General features: G+C 43.5%; 4 protein-coding genes across 5 annotated transcripts; 2 read left to right on the top strand and 2 right to left on the bottom strand.

Annotated features, from left to right (window-relative positions):
* The first annotated feature begins 841 nt into the window (after nucleotides 1-841).
* fzr1b (fizzy/cell division cycle 20 related 1b) lies at nucleotides 842-6,041 on the top strand. Its single transcript, XM_028426727.1, has 14 exons — nucleotides 842-1,055; nucleotides 1,411-1,587; nucleotides 1,673-1,774; nucleotides 1,852-1,915; nucleotides 1,994-2,121; nucleotides 2,256-2,338; nucleotides 2,433-2,616; nucleotides 2,694-2,759; nucleotides 2,868-2,970; nucleotides 3,286-3,467; nucleotides 3,556-3,789; nucleotides 4,772-4,876; nucleotides 4,994-5,086; nucleotides 5,475-6,041. The coding sequence occupies exons 2-14, from the start codon at nucleotides 1,510-1,512 to the stop codon at nucleotides 5,514-5,516; spliced, it is 1,464 nt and encodes a 487-aa protein (XP_028282528.1). The 5' UTR covers nucleotides 842-1,055; nucleotides 1,411-1,509; the 3' UTR covers nucleotides 5,517-6,041.
* Nucleotides 6,042-6,109: 68 nt separating this feature from the next.
* On the bottom strand, nucleotides 6,110-13,782 carry LOC114449240 (importin-13-like). Of its 2 annotated transcripts, XM_028426726.1 has the most exons (22): nucleotides 13,284-13,782; nucleotides 12,967-13,076; nucleotides 12,347-12,472; nucleotides 11,639-12,273; nucleotides 11,422-11,562; nucleotides 11,198-11,339; nucleotides 10,938-11,104; nucleotides 10,525-10,645; nucleotides 10,035-10,182; nucleotides 9,769-9,950; nucleotides 9,671-9,697; nucleotides 9,425-9,559; nucleotides 8,853-8,999; nucleotides 8,691-8,771; nucleotides 8,426-8,563; nucleotides 7,432-7,528; nucleotides 7,312-7,364; nucleotides 7,170-7,236; nucleotides 7,037-7,095; nucleotides 6,866-6,955; nucleotides 6,575-6,756; nucleotides 6,110-6,345 (listed from the first exon to the last, which is right to left on the bottom strand). In XM_028426726.1, exons 2-22 carry the CDS (start codon nucleotides 13,027-13,029, stop codon nucleotides 6,252-6,254), a joined length of 2,895 nt encoding a protein of 964 aa, XP_028282527.1. In that variant the 5' UTR covers nucleotides 13,030-13,076; nucleotides 13,284-13,782; the 3' UTR covers nucleotides 6,110-6,251. The 2 variants fall into 2 exon arrangements, with proteins under 2 accessions (XP_028282527.1, XP_028282526.1); XM_028426725.1 differs by having other exon boundaries at nucleotides 6,111-6,345; nucleotides 12,967-13,781.
* LOC114449242 (hyphal wall protein 1-like) lies at nucleotides 13,678-18,297 on the top strand. Its single transcript, XM_028426728.1, has 5 exons — nucleotides 13,678-13,859; nucleotides 14,659-14,952; nucleotides 16,336-16,635; nucleotides 16,720-16,886; nucleotides 17,165-18,297. Exons 1-5 carry the CDS (start codon nucleotides 13,793-13,795, stop codon nucleotides 17,207-17,209), a joined length of 873 nt encoding a protein of 290 aa, XP_028282529.1. The 5' UTR covers nucleotides 13,678-13,792; the 3' UTR covers nucleotides 17,210-18,297.
* A 291-nt stretch (nucleotides 18,298-18,588) lies between these two features.
* On the bottom strand, nucleotides 18,589-20,645 carry mgst3a (microsomal glutathione S-transferase 3a). Its single transcript, XM_028426730.1, has 6 exons — nucleotides 20,261-20,645; nucleotides 19,783-19,909; nucleotides 19,614-19,687; nucleotides 19,462-19,519; nucleotides 19,196-19,268; nucleotides 18,589-19,114 (listed from the first exon to the last, which is right to left on the bottom strand). The coding sequence occupies exons 2-6, from the start codon at nucleotides 19,897-19,899 to the stop codon at nucleotides 18,981-18,983; spliced, it is 456 nt and encodes a 151-aa protein (XP_028282531.1). The 5' UTR covers nucleotides 19,900-19,909; nucleotides 20,261-20,645; the 3' UTR covers nucleotides 18,589-18,980.
* Between the last annotated feature and the right edge of the window lie 1,580 nt (nucleotides 20,646-22,225).

Raw genomic sequence — 22,225 nt, 5'->3', positions numbered from 1 at the left:
ACCATGTCAGTCATTAAAACCCAGGCTGCAGTTCTCCTCTTTGTCTGCAGAACAGAAACCACACGTGACAGACATCAAACATTAATCCTTTATCTGCCTGTTTCATTTACATTTTTGTGTACTCTAAAGTGCTGTTGGCAGGAGGTTGGACTATTCAGTATCACTGAGAGAAAAAAAATGTAAAATCTGTATTTACTTTTGAGGGCACGTTCACACGGGCCTGTAAGCACCGTGATCTCAGTCCCCTCGCTATCTGTTTGACACATAAAAGCATGATGACATTTCAGCATTATGTGATAGGGTGCTTTTACAAGTTATTTTAAAATGCATTTATCAGGTCTTTGAAATCCTTTGCAGTGTGGGCGACCACAGACTACCGACTGTGTGAGAAACTAATTTCAAAGTGCAAAGACACTTTATTCTCTTTATTCTCTACTCTTTATTCAGGGCATCTTTGGGTATGGCAGTGGACGTTTTTTGTGTTTGTAACTGTGGCTTTATTTAAATTTGTTTTTTAGAAAGTAGTCCTTTACTTGTCCTTCACAAACTGGACATTGCATGTAGTTTACGAAGAATTAGAAGACATTTTTTGAATAATATAAATTCTGACGCATGTCATTAGTGCAAATTTATATTTATTTATTTATCTGAAATTTATAATTTATTAAAAAAGAAAAGAATGTCCCTTTAATTTGTTCCGTTTAAGCACCACCTGAATTATTTTTGCAATACACCAGCGACATCTGGTGGTCACACAGGGAAGCGCACAGCTTAACGCCTCGGGTGTAGTGAGCGTTTGCCGCCAGCGGGTGTCGCTGTTGAGTGATGCACCGCGTTGACTGCACAGACAGCAGAAGTCAACCAAAGAATTTCTGCTACAGCTGATTCGGTCGCCATCTTTGTCGCGAACATAAACAACACCAAGCGAGTCGTGCTGGCGTTTAGATGTACCGCTGCTGTTTGGTAAGGAAGCGACGACAGTCTTCCGGCCGCAGGCCGACCTTTTCCACCGAGGATGACAGCTGAATTGGTTACCTGAGCCGCCGGGTCACACGGTAAGACAGGCTCGGTGTCGAGCAGCAGGGTCGTCAGCTGATGTTTGTTGCTTCGCTTGTAAGTGGGTTGGCGTGTCGCACACACGCAGGATGCCATGACAACGGTGCGGCTGTGATTAGCGCACCGTGAAGCTTTTTAATTCAGTGACTACACCGTGAAAACCTGCCAGCTTTTACACGAGCTGCAAACAGACAATGCAGGCGTGTTATTTAAGTCATGTTTACAGCAGCTCCACCGACGCGTGCTTACATGAAGACGCCTTCTGTCTGCGTTAACCTAGCTTATGGTGCTGCTTCTGCTTGTATCTTTGGACCTTTAACTATTCGTAACTGTGATAAATTGTGTTTTTCACAGACATGGGAGTCCCCTGCGGATTTCCTCACCGGGAGGGAGCGGAGGTTTAAAAAGGGGGGGCGGGGAGGGCAGCAGAGGGGCATTCCTGCTCCTGAAGAGATGGACCAAGAGTACGAGAGACGGCTGCTGAGGCAAATCAACCACCAGAACCTGCCCACAGAGGCCCGCCTGACCAAGGTGAGGACACCTGTGACGCAGACTGACATAATAATAATAATATCTAAACAACCCTAACTGGATTGTTCTGCTATTTTAATCTTAGTGTTTAAGTGCTACCTGCAGTCCTGTCAGTGTTAAGTCAGGGGACCGCTTCATTCCCACCCGAGCTGGTAGCAACTGGAGCATCAACTTCCACTATGCCAATGTGAGATCTATTCACTGTTCACTTGATGTACTCACAGATTAAGACCTCTGTTGACGTACCTTTCTCTGACTTTACAGGAGAACTGTCGCTCTCCCAGTCAGACCCACAAAGCAAAGGATGCCAGTTCAGATTCAAGCAAAGGTCAGTTAAATAAAATCCTACTGTAGTTGTCATTTCTGTGCCTGATCTCCATCATCACTGTCACTGTCACCCCTCCAGATGCTGTGGCGTATGCTGCCCTGCTGAGGAATGAGTTACTGGGAGCAGGAATAGAGACGGTGCTGGACCCTCACACAGAGGAGCGGCGGCATGCTGTCCTCTCTCAAAACTCTCACAGCCTTTTTAGGGTCAGAATCATAGCTTGTATTTATTGATCAGTGCAACATGTCTATCCCCGTTTACCTAAAGAATAATATGGCAGGTAGTGCTTTTATTTTGTAAAATGGCCTTTGCTTTTTAACAGTGTGTTTGTTCTGTGCAGTACACTGTCCACACTAAGAGAGTGCCTTTCGATAGCGATAATGAAGTTTCACCGTACTCCCTTTCCCCTCTTAGTAACAAGAGGTAAGAAACATCTGCTGCCCTTTGCGGAGAGCTGGTATGCTTAGCTGTGCTGGCCTCAGTACATTTACTCTTTTCTTTCATGGTGTTTCTGAAGTCACAAGCTGCTCCGCTCTCCTCGCAAACCAGCTCGGAAAATCTCCAAGATCCCCTTCAAGGTGCTGGATGCCCCAGAGCTGCAGGATGACTTCTACCTCAACCTGGTAGACTGGTCAGCAGGCAACCTGCTCAGTGTCGGCCTGGGAGCCTGCGTCTACCTGTGGAGTGCCTGCACCAGCCAGGTTAGGACTTAGTGTTGTCTGTTGAATAACTGTGTAATGTAAGCAGTTATTAATGTACACTGTGTCTATTTCATCAGGTGACAAGGTTATGTGACCTTTCAGTGGATGGAGACTCTGTAACGTCTGTTTGTTGGAATGAGAGGGTGAGAGTGCCTGATCTGAATCTGCTGCTGACCTATGACAATAACACAGATGTTCATAGAAATCAGAGTCTAGACTGTAATAACGCCTGATAACTGTGGTTGTGTCAGGGAAGTCTGGTTGCCGTGGGAACCCACAAGGGCTACGTTCAGATCTGGGACGCAGCTGGAGGGAGGAAGCTGAGCTGTCTGGAGGGCCACTCAGCCCGAGTAGGTCAGTGAAACGGATTCAAACATCACATTTAAAGTCATATCTGTGGTACTCACTGAGGAGTCTTTTAACTGTTGTGGTTGTTCGTGCCAGTTACACAAACTTTCACAGAGATCCTCAGACAAGGTTCAACTGTTGCTGTTCTAATCTTCAGATTAATACTGGTGCATTAATGGAGACCAGCACACAAACAGATCAGAGCCATGTGGATAATCCACAGCTTCCAAACCAATTAGAATCAACAGTTTTTAGTCCCCGAACAAACACCAAGTGGATTTTTGACAGCCACAGTGAAACATGAGACCTTTTGTGTCCAAGGGGCCCTGGCATGGAACGGGGAGCAGCTGTCATCTGGAAGTCGGGACAGAGTGATCCTCCAACGTGACGTCAGAACGCCCCCCTCTGCTGAGAGGAGGCTGCAAGGTCACAGGCAGGAAGTGTGTGGCCTCAAATGGTCTCCTGACCACCAGCATCTTGCGTCCGGCGGCAACGACAACAAGGCAAGGCGACTTTTGACACTTTTAGAGTAGCATCTTGAAACTGTAGCTTTCATACTAAACATCGCTGTATCGTCCTCTCCCTGTGCAGTTGTTAGTGTGGAACAGCTCCAGCCTTCTCCCTGTGCAGCAGTACAGTGACCACCTGGCAGCAGTAAAGGCCATCGCCTGGTCTCCTCACCAACACGGGCTGCTGGCATCAGGGGGCGGCACCGCTGACCGCTGCCTGCGTTTCTGGAACACGCTGACGGGTCAGGCCCTGCAAAGCACAGATACTGGGTCCCAGGTCTGCAACCTGGCCTGGTCTAAACACGCCAACGAACTGGTAAGGAAACACTCACATACAGGGAAAATATTATGGAATCACCCTGTAATTTACCAGATTTAATCTAACGCAGGTGTTTGCCCCTGCATCAGATTAAATCTGCCAGACTGCAGACGTTGACTTCATTGACTCTGCCCATTTGTTCCTAATTTGTTTTGTTTGCATTTGGTGCTTTCCAGGCATATTACCTTACGTTTTCTATCTAGACGCTTTGATATCTTCCTTGGTCTACCAGTATGCTTCCCTTTTACAATCTTTGCATTTTGTTAGTACTTGGTACAGATCTTAGACACAGCTGACTGGGAACAACCATCAACACACTTCTTTTGCAACATTCTGTGATGACTTACCTTCTTAAATATCTTTTATAATCCTCTTTGTTTCAAGTGACATCTCTTGTGTTGAAGCCATGATTTATGTCAATCAGCTTGATGCAACAGCTCATCAAGCTTTTTTAACTGCAGACTGATTACCAGATTTAATCTGATGCAGTGGTGATTCAATCATATTTTCCTTAGAATTGAGTGATTTCATATTTTGTTTTCCTCTGCATGATCTGAAAAAACAATTGCAATTGACAAAAATATTTGTTTCTTTTTTTTTTCTTTTCTAAAGCCAAAAGTGAATGAATATCCTCAGAGAGTGAAGATTCTTTAGTTTTTTCCAGCAGTTGTACGTACACACGCGTCCATGAGTGCAAAAGCCACCTTAGGATGCAGTTTTTATTATGTGTCATGTCATCTGTTCCTCTGACTTGACATGTGAACATGAGCAGGAGTGATGCGTGGTAGAAATGTGACAGATGGAGCAGATGATCTGAGCAGATTTTAGAGTGTCTCAGCATTAATGAGGGAGCTCTGATTTCCCTAAGAATATGAGTCAACAGATTTCCTGTATGTATCATGCCACAAGTAAAATAAGATGTGAGGGACCAGAGTTACATAACACAAATGTGTATGTGATGTGTGTTCTTTGTCTCCAGGTGAGCACCCACGGCTACTCTCAGAACCAGATTCTGGTGTGGAAGTACCCGTCACTAACACAGGTGGCCAAGCTGACAGGACACTCCTACAGAGTCTTATATCTGGTATGACTACAGATCTCATTGGGTTTGATCCGAATTGTATCTAACCCCTGGTTTTATCACTGTTTTCAGAGCTTTTCTCAGCATGTTGCTCAACTGTTGTCCTCTCCCCCCTCTCAGGCTGTGTCCCCAGATGGAGAGGCCATTGTTACAGGAGCTGGAGATGAAACACTACGTTTCTGGAATGTCTTTAGTAAGACGCGATGCACCAAGGTCAGTTGTAGTGCCCACCGTCAGGACAGCTGTGATGCTTTTACTGCTGAAGGTAGCATAGTGAAAGCATGGTGACCAGAAAGTTGTTATTTTATTCTGTAAGACATACATTTCTTTATAGTTTAGTAAACTCAGGAAAATCTCACTGCTAAGAAGCAGGCTCATTTTCTCATACCAACAGCAACACCACTAACATAGAGGCTATGTTAGTGGTGTTGCCCCCTGCTGGCCTTTAGTAAGAGTACAGACTTCAGGTACATCTGCATTAGTTTCACTTAAAAGAATTACAGGCCACTTTTACCCACTCTATAAGGTCAGAGTGTTATATGATAATTCATTTAAGTTTTTAAACTTGACAGCTGATATGTTTAATGTCTTTCTCTTTCAGGAATCAAAGTCAGTGCTGAACCTCTTTACAAGAATACGATAGTAAACGGCCAGGTCGGGACTGCTTCAGGAAGAGCCTACCAGGCTGGTTGAAATGCACAGAGTCAACACTCACAGACTAGCCTGTAGCTCTTTCTCCTCTCAGCACCGAGTGTCAGCACACACACCTCCACTACAACCACACATCGAAAATCCTTTTTTTTTTTGTACAAAGGACACAGCCCCGACCTCTGATAACTGCCATCCATCACAGTGATGTCACCGAAAAACAAAAAGCAGTCTCTTGACATGTTGTCTACTTAAAAAGTTGGTCTTGTTCTCTTTTTTCTTTTTTTATTGTGGAAGTGATCAAGTTGTTTTATTATATATTAGCAGAAGTATACATGTACAAGAGTTCTAAGCTACATAATGTAATGATGTAACATTTTTAAAAGGCTCTCCTTTGTAACAGAGAGATGATGAAGCCTGGCCAGGGTGAGGGGGGGGGGGTTTCTATATTTTGATAATGTGTGAATACAACCTACAGAAACAGCAGAGAAACAATAAATAAGTGAACAAATGCACATTTGCTCATGCAGCTGCAAAAAAATGCATTTATTGGTCTTTTGTCATCAGAAAGAATATTTATCCTGCTTTAAAACTGACAAAGGTATTTCATTAAAAATACAATCTCAGTTTGATGGATTCCAGTGTCACTCTCTGGTAGACAGTTAGACAATGAGGGCTGTAACAGATTCAGATTGTGTGGGAGTGTTCGGTAACTTTATTTAGACTTAGACTAGTAGTCCGAGTATCCAGACCCCTGCAGGCCTCGGCAGAGCAGAGAGAACTCCTTTACGATCTCCTTAACTTGGCGCTTGTTGGTTTGTTCCCTAAGAGAAAGAAGCACGTCAAAGGTTCAGGAACTTTGGCTGAGATATTTTACAGAAGTAAAAATCCCATACATTATAACATCTGATTATCGAGAAACTGTTGTGTCTTACTGACTCTCTCATTTGGTTCTGTGCTGCAGCTAGAACTGATAGATGGGTATGAAAAACAAGATAAGCTGTGTACCTTATAGCTGCTCACTTGAATGTAGTGTTAACAGTTAGACTTTACCTTAGGAGCTGCTGGGTGAAGGTGTGTTTCTGCTCTGTGGAGACCTGGGCTGAGGGGAATCCTGGGGTCTGCAGTGTTTCTTTCAGCCACTGTGTGAACAGCGCACGACAGTGTCTGTTTAGATTCAGCAGCACCTCAGAGAAGTGTTCTGTCAGACTGCGAGGAGAGCCGCCTCCAACCGCCTGTGATAGGAAGGAAAATGCACAAAACTCAGCAATGTGGTGACGGGTTGAAATTCACTGTGTTGCTCACTCTATGATAAATATTCTGCTCCTGTGTCTAAAGACTCACCTGAAGGACAGTCTCAGTCAGGAGCTTTCCATCCCTCTGCAACACATCCCCAAGTGAAAGCATGTCTTTGCAGTGACTCAGGAACTCAGCCTGTCCGAGAAGATAATGATCTATTAGACAGGAAATCTGCTGAAAGATGAAATCTTTGCACATATTTCTGCCTCAACTTACAAAGAACAGACTGGCAGCTTTCACCGTGGGTGTCTCTGGAAATTTAAGTGACAGAATCCCTGGACAAAGAAAAACACTGCTTCAGCCAATGAGTGATTTGTGATTTGCCAACAATGACAGCCTGTGTACTCACCACAGTAAAACAGGGCTTTAACATCTAGCTGGTGAGACAGGTACATGTCAGGCTTCCTTTTAAGAATCTGAGAAGACAGAGGCGATGTAGTCAGCAACCATTCTGTCTGAAGGTGTATGCTGAACATGTAGCTTCAACAAACCTGAGCATGAAGGTGCATGAATGATTCTGCAATATCAGGATGATCCCTCGGACCTGACAAATACATACAAATAAGAACATGATCAAACACAAAGCAGCATTCTCTGCAGCTCTTTCCTACCTGTTTGAAATATAGTGAGTGTGCTGGAGGTCAGCATTTCAATAAGGCTTCCAATGTTAGAGAGGTGATGCTCATCTCCACCAAAAATATAAACCATCTGAAAAAGAAAAGAGGAAGAGAGAGTCTTCATGAATGTCATGATCCATGGTTTTGTTGGATTTTGGGCTTTAGTCTTTTATTTTGCTGGTTTATTTAGATTTGTTGTTGTTGTGTGCCCTGTTTTATTTTGAAATTCTGTTTCACATGTGTGTTTCCTGCCAGTGTGATTGCTTGCCACGCCCTAATGTGTTTCACCTGTGTCTTGTTTTCCGGCTTGTATTTAAGTCTTGTGCCCCCCCTCATCAGTTTGCCCTGCAGCTTCTTACTTTGATGTCGCTCTGCCTGACTCCTGTGATTTTCCCATTTTCTCTGCTGTCTCTATGTCATCAGGTTTGTCTGTGTGCTCTGTTCTTTTACATCTTTGTTGTTTTTTTTGTTACTTTTGCTCACTTAGTTGCTTTTAAATTTTTCAATCTTGGTTTGTTTCAGGACTTTTTTTCCAGCTTTATTTTAAATAAAGCTTTGTTCAACGTTTTTTTCTTGCCTTCTTGCCTTGTCCTTCCTGAACTTAACTCTTAACAGGAAGAACTGACCTGAACATGGACCCTGCAGGCATCTTTTTTGTTTTGCATGATTTGGACGAGCGTAGACAAGTAATATTAGCAAATATGGAGATTATGCTGGACTAAAAGCCTTGGCTCCTTCCCCAGTTTTAGCCACTGTTTTCTGGAAGTTGTCTGCCCATCAATCCTCACTCTGGTACTGGTGGACGCCAGTACCACATCCTTGAGCTTGAGCCCCAGCCCCAGCAAAAACTAAAGCTCCAGTCCTAGCTCCTAGTGTATCTCCAACCTGCTAGACCAAACCTATTACTCTTAACTCTGACCTTAACTCTTAACATTTAATGTATGATGTATGGTGCTGTCATTCTGACCCTAGTTATGTGGAGGTGTACCTGTCGTGCCAGGTCCAGCGCTGAGGCCTGTGGGAAGGCGCTGTAAATCTGCCCCAGCATCTCACTCAGCTGAGCCACCATGGGCCCGAAATCATGTAGGAGGGTTCGAACGGATTTATCAAAAACCCCACACACTGCCTGGAGATGGAGGGAGAAGAAGTACTGTGAGCAAGTGTGAGTCACTAAACACACACACACACACACAAATCACACATGCACGTATACACATGAATATTTATGCAATCAGGAAAGAAAATCCTCCTACCTCTACCACCTCTGAGTCATGGAGCCATTTGCTAAGGATGGTCTGGATCAAAGTGAACACTTGCTGTAGCACAACCACAACCTTCAAACGTAAAGAGAGATACAGACATTTTCTACTCGTATCCATGCTAGTGTTCTCACTGTCATTTTTCTCTGAACTTACTGGGTTTTGTGTGCTCGGAGAGGCTGTGAGTCTGGGAGTGGCTCCTCCCTCCACGGCATCTGCCTGTCTGTTGATGTCCAGAGTGGTAAAAAGATTGGACAGCATCCCCAGGATGTGGATGATGCTCTGCTTGTTAGTGGGATTAGGCTACATAGAGAGAAAAATGACACATGAAGATGCTTTTATTGCTATGAAAAGGTTGTATCAGCAACACTTCATAATACAGATACATTCATGTACTAAAATAATGAGATTACGGTAGTCTGAAGGTGCATCCATGTCCAGACTCATACTACACACTGCCACAGTGAAGTTGCATTTTGATGTGTGCATATTAAATGATGCTATTAGATCATTTTATCACATTAAACATTTCGTCATAAAAAGAATATAAGTTATAGTCACAGTGACCTCTGACCTCACACCACCAAATTATAATCTGTTAATCCTTGAAAATAAATCAATGTTTGTAAAATATTTCAAGAAGTTCTCCAACTATTGCCAGAACACGGCACCTATCTCTCAACACTGCATTAAAAAATGCATTAACTCAACATAGGTCATGCATTTACCTCCTGCTGGGCCAGTGTGTCCAGCTGCTGGATGTGAGGGGTGATGAGTGAGTGTAGCCTGACTAAAATCTCCTCTGCTGGCAGGGCGGACAGCAGGAAACCCAACGCCTGCATCAGCCACATGCACTGGCTGCTCTGCACATACACACAAACGCATAAAAGATGCAGAATACACATCATAAAAGTTGAAGTTTGATGTTGCTACACTTATGTAAAGCTATTAAGTGTTGAAGCTGTGTTTCTCACCTTATGGATTTCTTTAAGCAGCACATCCTAAAAGAAAAAAATCAAAGGTTTCTAAATGCACAATGAGCACAGTAAGTCGTGTGAGGTGTGTGTCTGACCTGTGACACAGTCAGGATGTCGTGAGCGTAGGGCCCGAGGTCTTGCCGGCACTCCCTGCAGATTCTCTTCAGCGTGGATACACTGGACACAGACAGCTCTGCCTTTGCAAGGCCCTGAAGCACCATGGGTAATATGCCACCCAGCATCACGGGGTGGTCAGCCAGCCACTCAGCCAGTGACCCTGCTCAGAAAGACAGGCAGTAAGAGCTGTGTCAGACTGCATTTACAGCCGAGTGTACAATGTGTCACTATAAACTGTGAGTACCGATGGTGTACATGACAGTGTCAGCCAGCATTATGTTACTGATGTTGATTCTGGGGATCAGGCCAATGAGACCAGGAATTACATCAGAGTAGTTGACGTCTATGGTCTCAGCTATGGACTGGAAGCCAAATAACAAAGCCTCAGTGTCCTGCAGATGGAGAAAGGAAATCATTTATCAGAAGTGAAAAATAATCCTTAATTAAATTAAACATCACATTTTTAGTGCAAACTCCAAAGCCACCTGTCAGTTCCACAACTTTCTAGTGTTGCAAGCAATCAAAGGAAATATTGATGCAGTGACTGAGAAGTGTCTGTATACAGGGAGGAAGAATGTTCTCCAACCTCTGTTCAACGGAAAGGTGAAATGCATTAATTGTGATAGGAGTAAAGACATGCTGACAACATGATATCTTAACAGAAATTACCACTTTTAATATAGAGCTAATACAGGATACACCTGTGCTTCAGTGTGAGTGGTTACTTTCTTCACCTGCCATACAGCTGACTGTTGTGGGTCCATCAGCTGTCTGCCCAGCCGGTCGTACAGGTTACTGAGCAGTTCTGCTCCCAACATTTCATACACATACATCAGAGTGTCAGAGATGTCCACCCTGTGAAGCAAACACATTAAGATGCAAACCATTTTTTAACTTGATTGATCTTCTCAGGATGGTCGCCCTGCTACTTGTCATTCAGCACAGACTTCAGGTCCAGGTTTGACCTCAGCTTGAAGATGGTAAATACTGTTAACAAGATTTCCTGAACATCAAATGTTGCTGTAAGATGCTGGCATCTAGCCAAAGGTATCGCTAGGAAACAAACATTGACACTTAGATAAAATTGTCATATTTTGTATTTTAAATACAGTCGAGTACATTCTGTTAGCCCTCCAATGACGCTTACCTGTAAATTCTAAACTGCTCTTTGTCATCAGAACACCACGAGGCGTACTCCTCCTGGGATGGATAGTGGGATTTATGTAGCAGCACGTCCACCAGCTGGAAGTACACCGGCCTGTACACCTGCAGGTAAACCCTCTGCTTCTCCTCCTCAAATGACAAAATGTCATCCTGAAAATTAGGTAAGTGAGTTTATTACCTTTACCAGAGAGCTGCACCTCATCACATTTACCTCTGTATGTATCTTACTATCCCACTCTTTACCTGCAGAGTGTACCAGAATGTGAGGGTCAGGGAGCTGGTGGTCTCACTGACTGGGTAGTGCCCGGGGATGCCCGTACAGAACAGAATCATGTTAACCAAAGCCAGGTATTCCTGCCAGTGGTCCACCTGTTCCAATAAAACCCTGTCATACACAAACATATTCAGGAAAAGAACACAAATAACAAAGTCTGGCTATAATATGCAGTGTGTGTGTGTGTGTGTACCTAGAGTGTGTTTCCCCCATAGCAACAGCGATGCGGCAGATACCATGTGAAGTTTCCATGTCTCCGCCCTGAGCTGCTGTCTTCAGCTGGTCATGGAGTCCCAGAACCAGAGGCAGCAGGTTCACCAGAGCATTAATGTACCTGCATGTACATGTTCTCAGTCACACACCAATAACCTGAATGTCACATGCAGTATGTGTTCCAGTGTGTTTCTCACCTCTGGCAGTCAGGCTGTGAGATGGCATTAACTATTGCCTCCACAGCTGTGTCGAATAGCTCTGGGTCAGACAGCGTGGTGAAGCAGTCCTGCACCAGCTCCTGGCTTTCCCCTAAAGGTACATCCAGCCCCACCCAGCTGGAAAGACAGCGGAGCACCTTCTCCTTCACCTGATTCGATGAATCTTGGCTTTGCAGGAGCTGTCGCAGCATGGGGCACACCACAGCCCACTCCCCGGTCAGAGCAACCCTCAGCTGGCTGCGCCGAGCTTGAGCCAGCCGGCTGCTCTGGAACTCCTCTGGAAGCACTGTAAGGAGCTCCAGGAGGGCGAGGCAGTGTGCATGAGGGTCCTGAGAGGCCTTCAACCCATCTTCAGAATCAGGTTTCTGAGGTTGGAATGCCCTCACCATGTCTGCCACTGGCTGGGACCAGGCCTGGGGAATTAGGTTAAGACCCATAGAGGCCAGTGCAACACACAGACGGGTCAGCACCATTTTGGGCCCAGAGGAGAAGTGTAAGATATGAGAGAGAAGCTGCATCCGGAGGCTTTCGTGCTGCTCTGTGGGGAGGTCGTTCCAGTGATGGGAGATCTTGGTGTGGAGGGTGCTGGCACCAAAAAACTGAACCTCTGGGATCTAAAACATGACACATTCACATTATAAAGACACTGTAGTTGATTTGCACAGGAAACAGAGGAAATCATCAGACCTTGTCAGGACCGAGGAGGGCCCAGCAGAACTGCCATGCCTGGGAAGAGGCCTGGGCCTGGGTCAGCCACTTCTGGGCCACATTCTTATGCTCCATGTCTGGATCAAAGTACAGCTGGTAGAGAGCCTGGAGGAGGAGAGGCAGGTAAATGTAAAGGGAAATGTGTGTATGATCATATAGTAGCTGGTGGCCAAAGTGTGACTGTGTTTGTTTGTTGTTGTTTTTGTCTCACTTTAAAACCACAGAGTTGCATTTAGATTTAGAGTTAATGACCATGCATGCTGAATGACCAATTGTTTAAATAGAGTAAAAAATGTGTTGTCATAGCAGCTAATCCAGAGCACATGGTGTTAGTTATTATTAGGGCAGCATATGCTTATAGCCGCTATCATGTTACAAATGGAGCAGTAATCTGCTTGCGTTAAACTACAAAGACCAAGCTTTCTAATTATGTAAAATTCTGATTCTGTTACTGTAACAAATATTTCATATTTATATTGACACAAGATGATGCTGCAGCACTTATTGATACAAATGATCCTGCGCGTTCAGTGGTCGCTGTACGTGCAGGGGTAATTCAGTAAACATGTGTAGAGCCCGATCACTGACAAGTAACTTACAGACTCCACATTCTCCAGCGTCAGCTCCACCGGGCTGTCTCCCGGGTTGGCTGGGGGCTCCATCTGTTGCTGCTTCCTGTTGTTTCTAAGGATCCTTTAAAATTCAAAGTCTGACCGGCAAAAAAATAATAATAGATAAACAATAATCATGAAAATAAACGTCCACCGTCCTCCAAAGTGTGTCAAATCAGGCTGACAGAGGACACAGCGGGTCAGTCAGCTGTCCATACAGTCAACATGTGGGCAGTGCGCTCAGGCATGACGACACACTGACCTCTGTGGCAGCTGAAGAAAGAAAAAAAACCTTGTTAGCTTACAGCAAATATTGACAAACGTTCACTTCGTCACTGTCTGCAAATCAGCTTCCACAATCAAGTCCACAATCATAAATAACGCCGTAAAACTTGGTACAGCGCCTACAGCGCTCTCAACAGGCGTTTCTGACGCAGACAACTGCGCTTCTGACGCACTGACGTCTGATTGGAGCAGCGACGGCAAACTGATGCGTTTTAGAGACATTGCATGCAGAGATGAGTGGGTCTAAACACAGAGATGAGAGGGACTGAGGTGATGTGGACTGACAGACATGCGAGGGCCGCACTTTTCCTTTTAGAACAAAAAGCGGTGTCTGTTTCGGCTCCCACCGCCGCCTGCCATGCAGCCCCACCCCTGCTCCTCTTCTGCCCGACTCCCTCAGGATATTTTTAGCGCTGATGATGTGCTCTGTCAAATCACGTAACGGAAACAACCTCAGAGCTGAGGAACAGAGCTGCTGTGCACAGCCCGCTTTATTGTGATCTGCAGGGGGAAGCCCGCCGCGGAGGAGATGAACATTGAAATCAAATTGGTGTTTTGCGTGTTGGTGGTCCTTACCGGTTCATCGCAGACAAGAGGTAAGGTGTCGTCCCCGCGCGCGCGTGTATGTGTGTGTTACACTGCTGACGTTAGTTGAACTCATTGATTCAGCACATGATGCTTTCAACCGTCCATTGATCTTACAGAAAGTTTGGTCCATTTCACCTGTTTTAGTTTATTAACTTTTTAAAATATTACTCTTATTTATGCAGATTATTTTTTCTGTTCAGTCAGGTGATCATTTCAGGTTTATTTTAGGCTGATTTCTGCACACCAGTTTCCTGTTTAATCCTTTAGGCCTGGTGTCATTTGGACTGCACTTTTATAATTAATTTATTTCATATTAAGACATCATTTTTATATGATTACGAATGTTAAAAATTAGAAAGCTGCCAATGATTAACCCGGTTCAAACGTCTCTTTATTATTAATATTATTATTATTCCTTTTTGCCTTTGTAGCAACAGTTGGCTTAAGGTTTAGACAGCATACTAAATGAAATGCAATACCTCCTGCAATATGCATGTTGTAATATTTTTTAATTTTTTAATATTTTACTATTTGTGATTTGTTTCGCCACCCAACACCCATGCTGTGAGGAGAATTGCAAATTAATTTATTCATACATGTCTCACCCTAAGTAAATAGAAATGATAAGTAAGAATAGTATATTGAATTTTTTAAATGTAATTTATAACTTCAGTTGATGCTTGGAAAAAAATATAGAGAAGTGTTCTATATTTTTTCACTTAGAATTTTATTCTAAAAGTCATCATCAATGTGCTTTAGAGCTTTGTTGTATTTCTTGATTACTTTGCTATGTCTTTTATCATGCAGGTCAGAGAGGTGTTCCTCCTCCTGTCTTTACCTTGGCCGACCTCTCGAGTCACACTGGAACCTCGGCACCTCCTGACCTGACAGAGGATCCAGGGAATGAGGTCACACATCGGACACATAATCCTGCAGGCAGGAATGAAACGACTGAAACCACAACTCTTACCCAGACAGATGGGACAGTCCTTTCAGAGACTAAAACTCACTTGTTCACCATGAGTCTTGCAGCCACTACAGCTGGACACACAGATGTACCCTCCACCATGACCGCTCACCGCAGCACTCCATCTCCACCAGGTAATCGATTTAGTTTCTCTCTCTTTTTTCCTCTTTAAAGCATTTATCATCATCAACAGAGAAATGATGGTCACCATTTTGTCTATAATTGTGCGTCTATAATTTTCCGGTTCGGTCTGTTTACTTTGTCCAGACTACAGCCTTAAAATAAAACATCCCACACACTAAAAGCTGCCTGTTTGCAAACAGCCTCAGACTCAGTTCAGCTGCCAGCAGAGTTCCAGGAACACAGCCTTACTCTGACCCCCACTTGACTAGGCCCAGATAGAGAATGTGAGTTGAGATCCCCCTTTATAGATCAGATAAATATAACCCCTCTCAGCTGATGCCACGGAAATAACGAACAACATGACATAAAGCCATTCAGATCGCACTCTCTTCACCATTTCACCGTCCCTGGAGAAAGATGTGGAGGTTGGAACTTGGCAAAAGATGCTGTTATAAAGGTTGAACATGCTCTTGCTGGTTAGGTGTATTTCCTCTGAGATCTGATCAGAGCACATGTATTTTTAGAGTTTTATTGTTTTTGTCTGTAGAGTCCTCCTGCATATAACCATTACAATATAATGTGACTGAGTATTTCTTCATATTGTCCTAACTGTAATCTGCCCCCTCCACAGCTGTCACACTCAATACAGCCACACATGGTTAAGATGACGCAACAGTGTGGGAGATGAGACAACGGTATATGTCTGAAAATATTAACAATGAAGCAATGAAGGGACTGAGTTAGTTCTATGATACCATTTGATATTATTTGTATTATTTGTTGTTGTTGATGCTTATAGAGCTACAGAGCAACACACTGTCTCCCTCTACTGGCAGTAAAAATTATTACACAAACAGTGATGTTTGCATCACATTTTGAGGGAACATAAAACAGTTGATTTTAACCGGGTTGTGATTTAAAACCAAAACAAACCCCACACAAGCCTACAAACTGAGAACTGGAATAAAAGAAGCCTTTATGAGACAGGAAGGGTCCAGGGAAGGAAATTATTAATTAATAGTGCACATGCATTTTCCATTCTTTTGATTTAATCCCTTTGATACATCAGTTACAACCCCGAAATTGCATGTAAATAAGTTCTAGTCCTGGTGGTAGATGAAATGCGTCTTGTTTACCTCTGCAGAACAGCAGTCTTCATCCACTGCTACCATCATTACTCCTCTGTTGACCTAAAAACACAAAGAGTGAGTAAATCATCTCTGGGCAGGGCAGAACCTGCAGGCACAAACGTTACGGCCAGTAGCTCAGTGTCAGTGGAGCGCTCTGTTATCATGAGCAGTGTGGTGTAGGGTTACCTCCGGTTCATTTCCTTTGAAGAATTTTCTGCACTGTTTTGAATGGATGCAGCATTGGGCTCACATCTCCACTTTCAGCTGCTTCAGACAGTCTTTCATCCACACCGGTCGCTCTGAGCACCAGCTCTCTGCAGCACAGCTCAACTACTGACGGCAGGACCCTCCTGACCAGTGATCCCCTCACCACCTTTTCATCTCAGCCAGCCCACGCAGTGCAGGAAGCCAGCTCCGCAGCTCCCACCTACACCACACAGTCTGAATCCCTGACCACAGCCACCACCCAGACCACAGGTGGCCCACAGACCTCAGCTCCAGGCCGGGCCCCTGCTGGGCCCACGCGCCAGGACGTCCCATCTGAACTTAACGTTGGAGATGAAGGTGAGGGAATGGACAGATAAGAGTACTGTGTGATGCTTCTGCTAGAAAAAAAGTTTACAATATGTTCTCCTCTGTGTCCTGTAGACCTCAAGAGGTCCCACTACCGCTCGAGCTCCCCTTTAGACCCCCTGCTGGCTGGTCTGCTGTCAGTGTTCATTGTCACCACTGCAATCGTATTTGTCGTATTGTTCCTCAAGTTCCGCCAGCGGACAAACCACCCAGAGTTCCATCGACTGCAGGATCTACCCATGGTAAGACTACTACAACACGCTGGTTAATTTAATAAAATTGTGATGTGTGTTTTTTTAAGTATATATATATATATATATAGGGGAGCTCGAGCGGTAGTGGGACCTCTTGAGGTATATATATATATATATATATATATATATATATATATATATATATATATATAAAGTTTAGCACCAAATCCTAGTATAAACAATACAAATTAAACACTTCACGTCAGTAGCCCAGTATCATCTGGTCTCACTTGGTATAGTGACTTGCATTCACTCGTCCTCTGCAGGATGACCTGATGGAGGACACACCCCTCTCTAGGTACTCCTACTGATGGAAGCTCAGTCACTCCATCACTCAGAGAACAGAAGCAAATCAAACTCCAAAGTGGTCTTCCTTTGGAGAGCAAAACCTCTGCCTGGAGGCAACTGCCTCTCTTGTGATGAGTTTCGACTCATGGCCGAGAGTCAATGATATAAATGTTGATGAAAGATTGTTTTAATTGGAGGAGTCACTTCAACTTTCTACCACATTCCCATCAAAGTTCAAAGTTTGTTGTCTTTCTTTCCTTAATGGCACCTCTGCACCCCTGACTGACTCCTCATGTATATGCAGCACTTTAACGTGGCACAGATGGTCAAACGCTGCCCCCTAGAGGACACCTGAGGTGATGTGGATCAAGATTGTATGAAGTCCTGCGTAACACCCTCAGGTTATCCAGTGAAAGACTGGATTAGATGTGCTATAAGACATATGGAAGAGTTGCCAACATGCCCAAAACAATAAAGGAATATTATTATTATTATTATGATCCGTGAGGTGACCAAATATTAGTGAAGTGCACTTTCTAACCATGCTGCCAGGTTGCACATGTTGTCTTAAAGTCTACAGAAGAAAATAGCTAGCCTCTGTTTACTAAGCCATATCTGTGGAAGATGCACCAGTTCTAGTCTTACAGTAGATGCCACCTATTGCTCCAATTTATTATCCCAAATGACTTATGGAAATTATTGTTAATGTGCAGTTATATGTGCTATGAGACTTGTGGTGTAATGCTGATATAAAAAAATCGTTGTTTTCATATTGTTTTTGATAATGAATGTTCAATCTGATAACGCCCACTGACAAGAAACCCTGCTAAAATAATGGAACAATTCAACATGGGTTAAACAATTTAAAAAGGACGTACACACGCATACCCGGGATGTAAGGAAGCAGAGGGGAGTTTTATTGTTACCTGTATCTGTAGTAGCTGGTGTATCAAATGTGCTGGAACTAAGCTGTTGTATTGGACTTTGAACCTAGTGTTACTCTGCTGTCAAGTGGCAAAAGTGATGTATGATAATATGCCTTTGAAATGTAAGAATTTAATGACAAAGATTTCCTGTTTGATAATAAAAGAAAAACCACTATTATACACTAGTTGATGGTGGAATGTTGTTTATAAAGTAATAATATGTATGTGGAGCATCAATTAGGTTAAAAGCTGATTGTCTTTTGTCTGATGTGTTAAGCTGTGGGGAGTGTTTGTTAGCACGCCTGTCTGCACAAGCACTGTGTGTCCCACTACCCTTCACACACACCAATGTTAACACATGCTATCAATCACTATACAACATATACCTGACAGGAATTTGATAATAAATACTATGGTCAGTGTTTAGTATTTAATAGCGCAGTTTCATTTTGAGAACTTACAAAACAGATCAGGACTGGATTAATGGAATATTTTAATTGACAAAAAGCAACTTATTAGACAGTATTTGTATTTATTTGTCAGTTACCGTACAAAATCTTTTTCAGCTTAACAAAGCATCTGCCCACTACACACATATTAAGTTGTTTGTGTGGCCAATTCATTACAATTTCTACATCCAGCTAAAAATGTGGCAGCGCTTGTTCTTAGTGATGAACACACCTCATCCACTGAATGAGGTGATTCCTTTTCTAAAAAAACCAGTCGGATGACATGACAACATGAAGCCTCGCTCACTGAACTGTTACACTGGCCAGAGCTTAGCACACATGTTGCTAGGTGTTTATACTACATCGAGCAGCCATAATTCTAATAATGATTGCGTGAGGTCAGTCTGAGGTTTCTATCCTCAATTTAAGTCCCCATTCCATCCCATCCGCGGTCCAGTCCAGCCCAGCAGGTGGCGGCCGAAGTTGAACGTGGTCAGCATCATTCCAAGCAAAGCCACATTACCAAATGCACCCTTCATTCTCTTCTTAGGATCTGATTGAGATGAATAACAACTCCTCAGCTTTGCTTTGTCCTAAAAGCTGAAAATGTATGAACAGGTCAACGTCTTCTTACCTCCTGTGGAGTAGCCATATGCGTACACCTCTCTGCTGACGATCCACGCAGCTCCGAGTCCACTGGATAGACGCTGCGACAGCCAGAAAGATAATGATCAGACATATCAAGATTTAACACAAAGAACACACATTCTTCCCAGAATCCCTGCATACAATGGTCCTATACTTTGAGTAAAAGTGCTTACATTTTGGGTTGCCAGAAATATGTATGCATGCTTATAGTGGAGGTGCTAATGTAGCATGACAGTGCAAAAATAAACTTACAGGACAATGCAAACCTCCCACAGCCAGGCAGAACAGGAAGGCGGGGTAAAGCTCCAGCCTGGTGAAAGGTGACAACAGCATTTCACCTGTTTGTTATCTATGAATCATGAAAGGGTTAGGGTGTATTCACGTTAAAGCAGCATTATACTTACGTGTTTTGGTGTGCACGCTGGATGCAGTTGAAGATATTTCCCGTTTCTGGGTCATCACTGTACATCTGAGGATACTGCAAGGCAGGGCGAGTGTATTTGTACAAGATGGCAGCTTTCATCATGGCTGTTCAGGGGGTGGGGTGGTGGATATTCATACACTGACACTCACCTGCACGTTGTACTTCTTCCGGGCTTTGCCTACTCTGATGGCCAGATGTCCAATCATGACCATGCTGGCAACTCCAGTTAGCACCACAAATCCATACTCCTTGGAAAGCACAACCATCCTGACTAACCTGGAAACATAAAAGAATACTAATGCATGCATGTTGGTGGCAGGTAATGGGCACCAATTTGATTTCCTGTTCAATATTGGCAGCAATAGGCTTCTGTAGACTGGAAAGGCAATGACTTTTACTCAGACATGTAACAAAAACATACAATTATCAGACTCTCTATCAAACGCATGACATTTAAATCTTACAATAAGAGAGTAAAAACATCTGTTGAACCAACAACGCAGGGAAAGGACATTTAAAAATGAAAGGTCAAATGAGGGAACCAGCTGCGCCATGCGGACTTTGTTCGCAGCAGCTTAAAAGCAAACAGAAAATGAGCATCGTAGACAGTGAAACACAAGACCTAACCTCAAAGATGTTCACAGCTGTAACACCCAGGTGGAAACGCAACGACAAGCTGCTCTCGGTCAAGTTTTCCTCAAACGTATCCGATCCGTGTGCGTAAACGATTACGTAACAGACGCGCGCACACAAGGAGGGCGTGGCGGCAGCCTGGAGCTCAGAGATACTTGTTTGAATTGACCGGACAGTTTGAGACAGAAACAGCAGATACAGGAAGAAGTGGGGTCATTTCTTTCGTCGATATATGCTCCCTAGTCAACCCCAGCGTTAAAATATATATATATATATATCATCGACCATCCGTGTTTGTAAACTGACATAATCCCCCGCCCTGATTAACTACAAACACGAACCTTGGAATTTAATTTGTGGTCAAAGTCGCGGGAACATCCGGGTTGTCGCCCCAATGAAGTTAAAGTGCTCCTCGGGAACATTTCCCTCTAATGATCAGTTCCACTTTCGGACATGCGCTGTTGGACTGCAGGTAATCTGTGCTGCTATACTGTGTACTCATGTTACTTTAGTAATCCTAGTAATGTATTCTAAATTAATTATCTATTGAAATGCCATACATTCAATATAGGTCAATATATAATTGTCTATAGTTAGTGCTGTATGCAACCTACTTCCTGTGCCGGTGACGACACCTCTGGTTTCTTTCTGAATCCATTTATAGGACAACTTTTTTGCATTGCAATCCCTCTTTGTTACAGACGTTTTGACTTGCCTTGAACAGGCAGCACAGGTGGCTTCATTATTTAAGTTTCCCTATAAGCCATGTCAGTGAGCAAGCAGGGCACTGATCCAGAGGGCAGATTGTTTTGGTTGAGAAGCGAAGCCAAATAATCTGCCCACTGGAACACAGATCTGACAGACCTCTTTTTTCCTGTATCACATATCAGGCCAAGCTGAGGTATGTAAACCACTGTTAGTGGTGTCAGCTGGACTGAACCGGTAATGTCAGTTTAACTGTAACTAAGTGCTTCTGACCTGTAACACACTTAAAGAACACCAGTTGTATGTATGTAGATTAACACAGAGATAAATGTGGGAGTTTGTGCACACTGTAAAGGATTACAAACACAAACAATCAGACAATCTGTGTTATGTTTCCATTTTAGTGTCATGTTGATGAAGAAGTGATGCAGATGTAGTAGAGCTAGGGCTGGTCCCCTTTGCTCTCAGCTATGCTGCAGTTATCTGTTGTTCCTTTATTTATACACAACCCTGTTGATGAATATTTGTTGTATATTCATTTATTTCTTTAAATAGATAATGTGACCAAGCAGTACTCCTGCTTGCAATCCACCGAAAGGTGGATGCATGAAAGGAGTGAAAGCATGCAAGCAGATTGTTTCCTTCTATAACGCGGCAGTATGTTGATTATGTGTGGTTTTGTGCAGAAAGCCATCCATTCATTCAAGCATCCATTTATTAACCTACTACTCAAATGATTGAAATGGCTCTCTGATCCAGTGTTTAGAGGTAGACACCAGGCAAACAGTCTTTTGCAATAAACTTCCAGTTAGCCCCTCCTTTCAACTACAGCTACTTTGGCCTTGTTCAAACTAAAGAATGAAGCACACACACTCTTCAGGCTTCAAGAAAAGATGGCAAATTAAAGAAGCAGAGGACAAACAAACACGGGAGTGGTAAGAGTCTCTACTAGCATGGCTCACCTTATTCCACCACACTATTTGTCTACGTCATGTCACCATTTGATCGCTTACAACACTTCTCATGTTCTTCTGCAGCTTGAATGTTTATCTAATTGTAAGTCCCTCTGCATGAAAGCATCTGCTAAATGAGTAAAGGTAAATATAATGAATGTAGCTCGCCTGCAGCACCAGTGTGTAGCTGCTGTGCTGATGATACCTTAGTTTGTTTTGCTCACAGAATCTTAAGCTAAGTAGTGCTGTTACAACTTACTGTTAGAGTTAATGACCTTTAAATCAAAGCCGGAAAACCTGT

This window comes from Parambassis ranga, chromosome 17 (genome assembly GCF_900634625.1).
Source record: "Parambassis ranga chromosome 17, fParRan2.1, whole genome shotgun sequence".
Taxonomy (NCBI): Eukaryota; Metazoa; Chordata; class Actinopteri; family Ambassidae; genus Parambassis; species Parambassis ranga.
The sequence above is the reverse complement of the archived record's forward strand: the minus strand, read 5'-3'. Positions and strand labels throughout refer to the sequence as shown.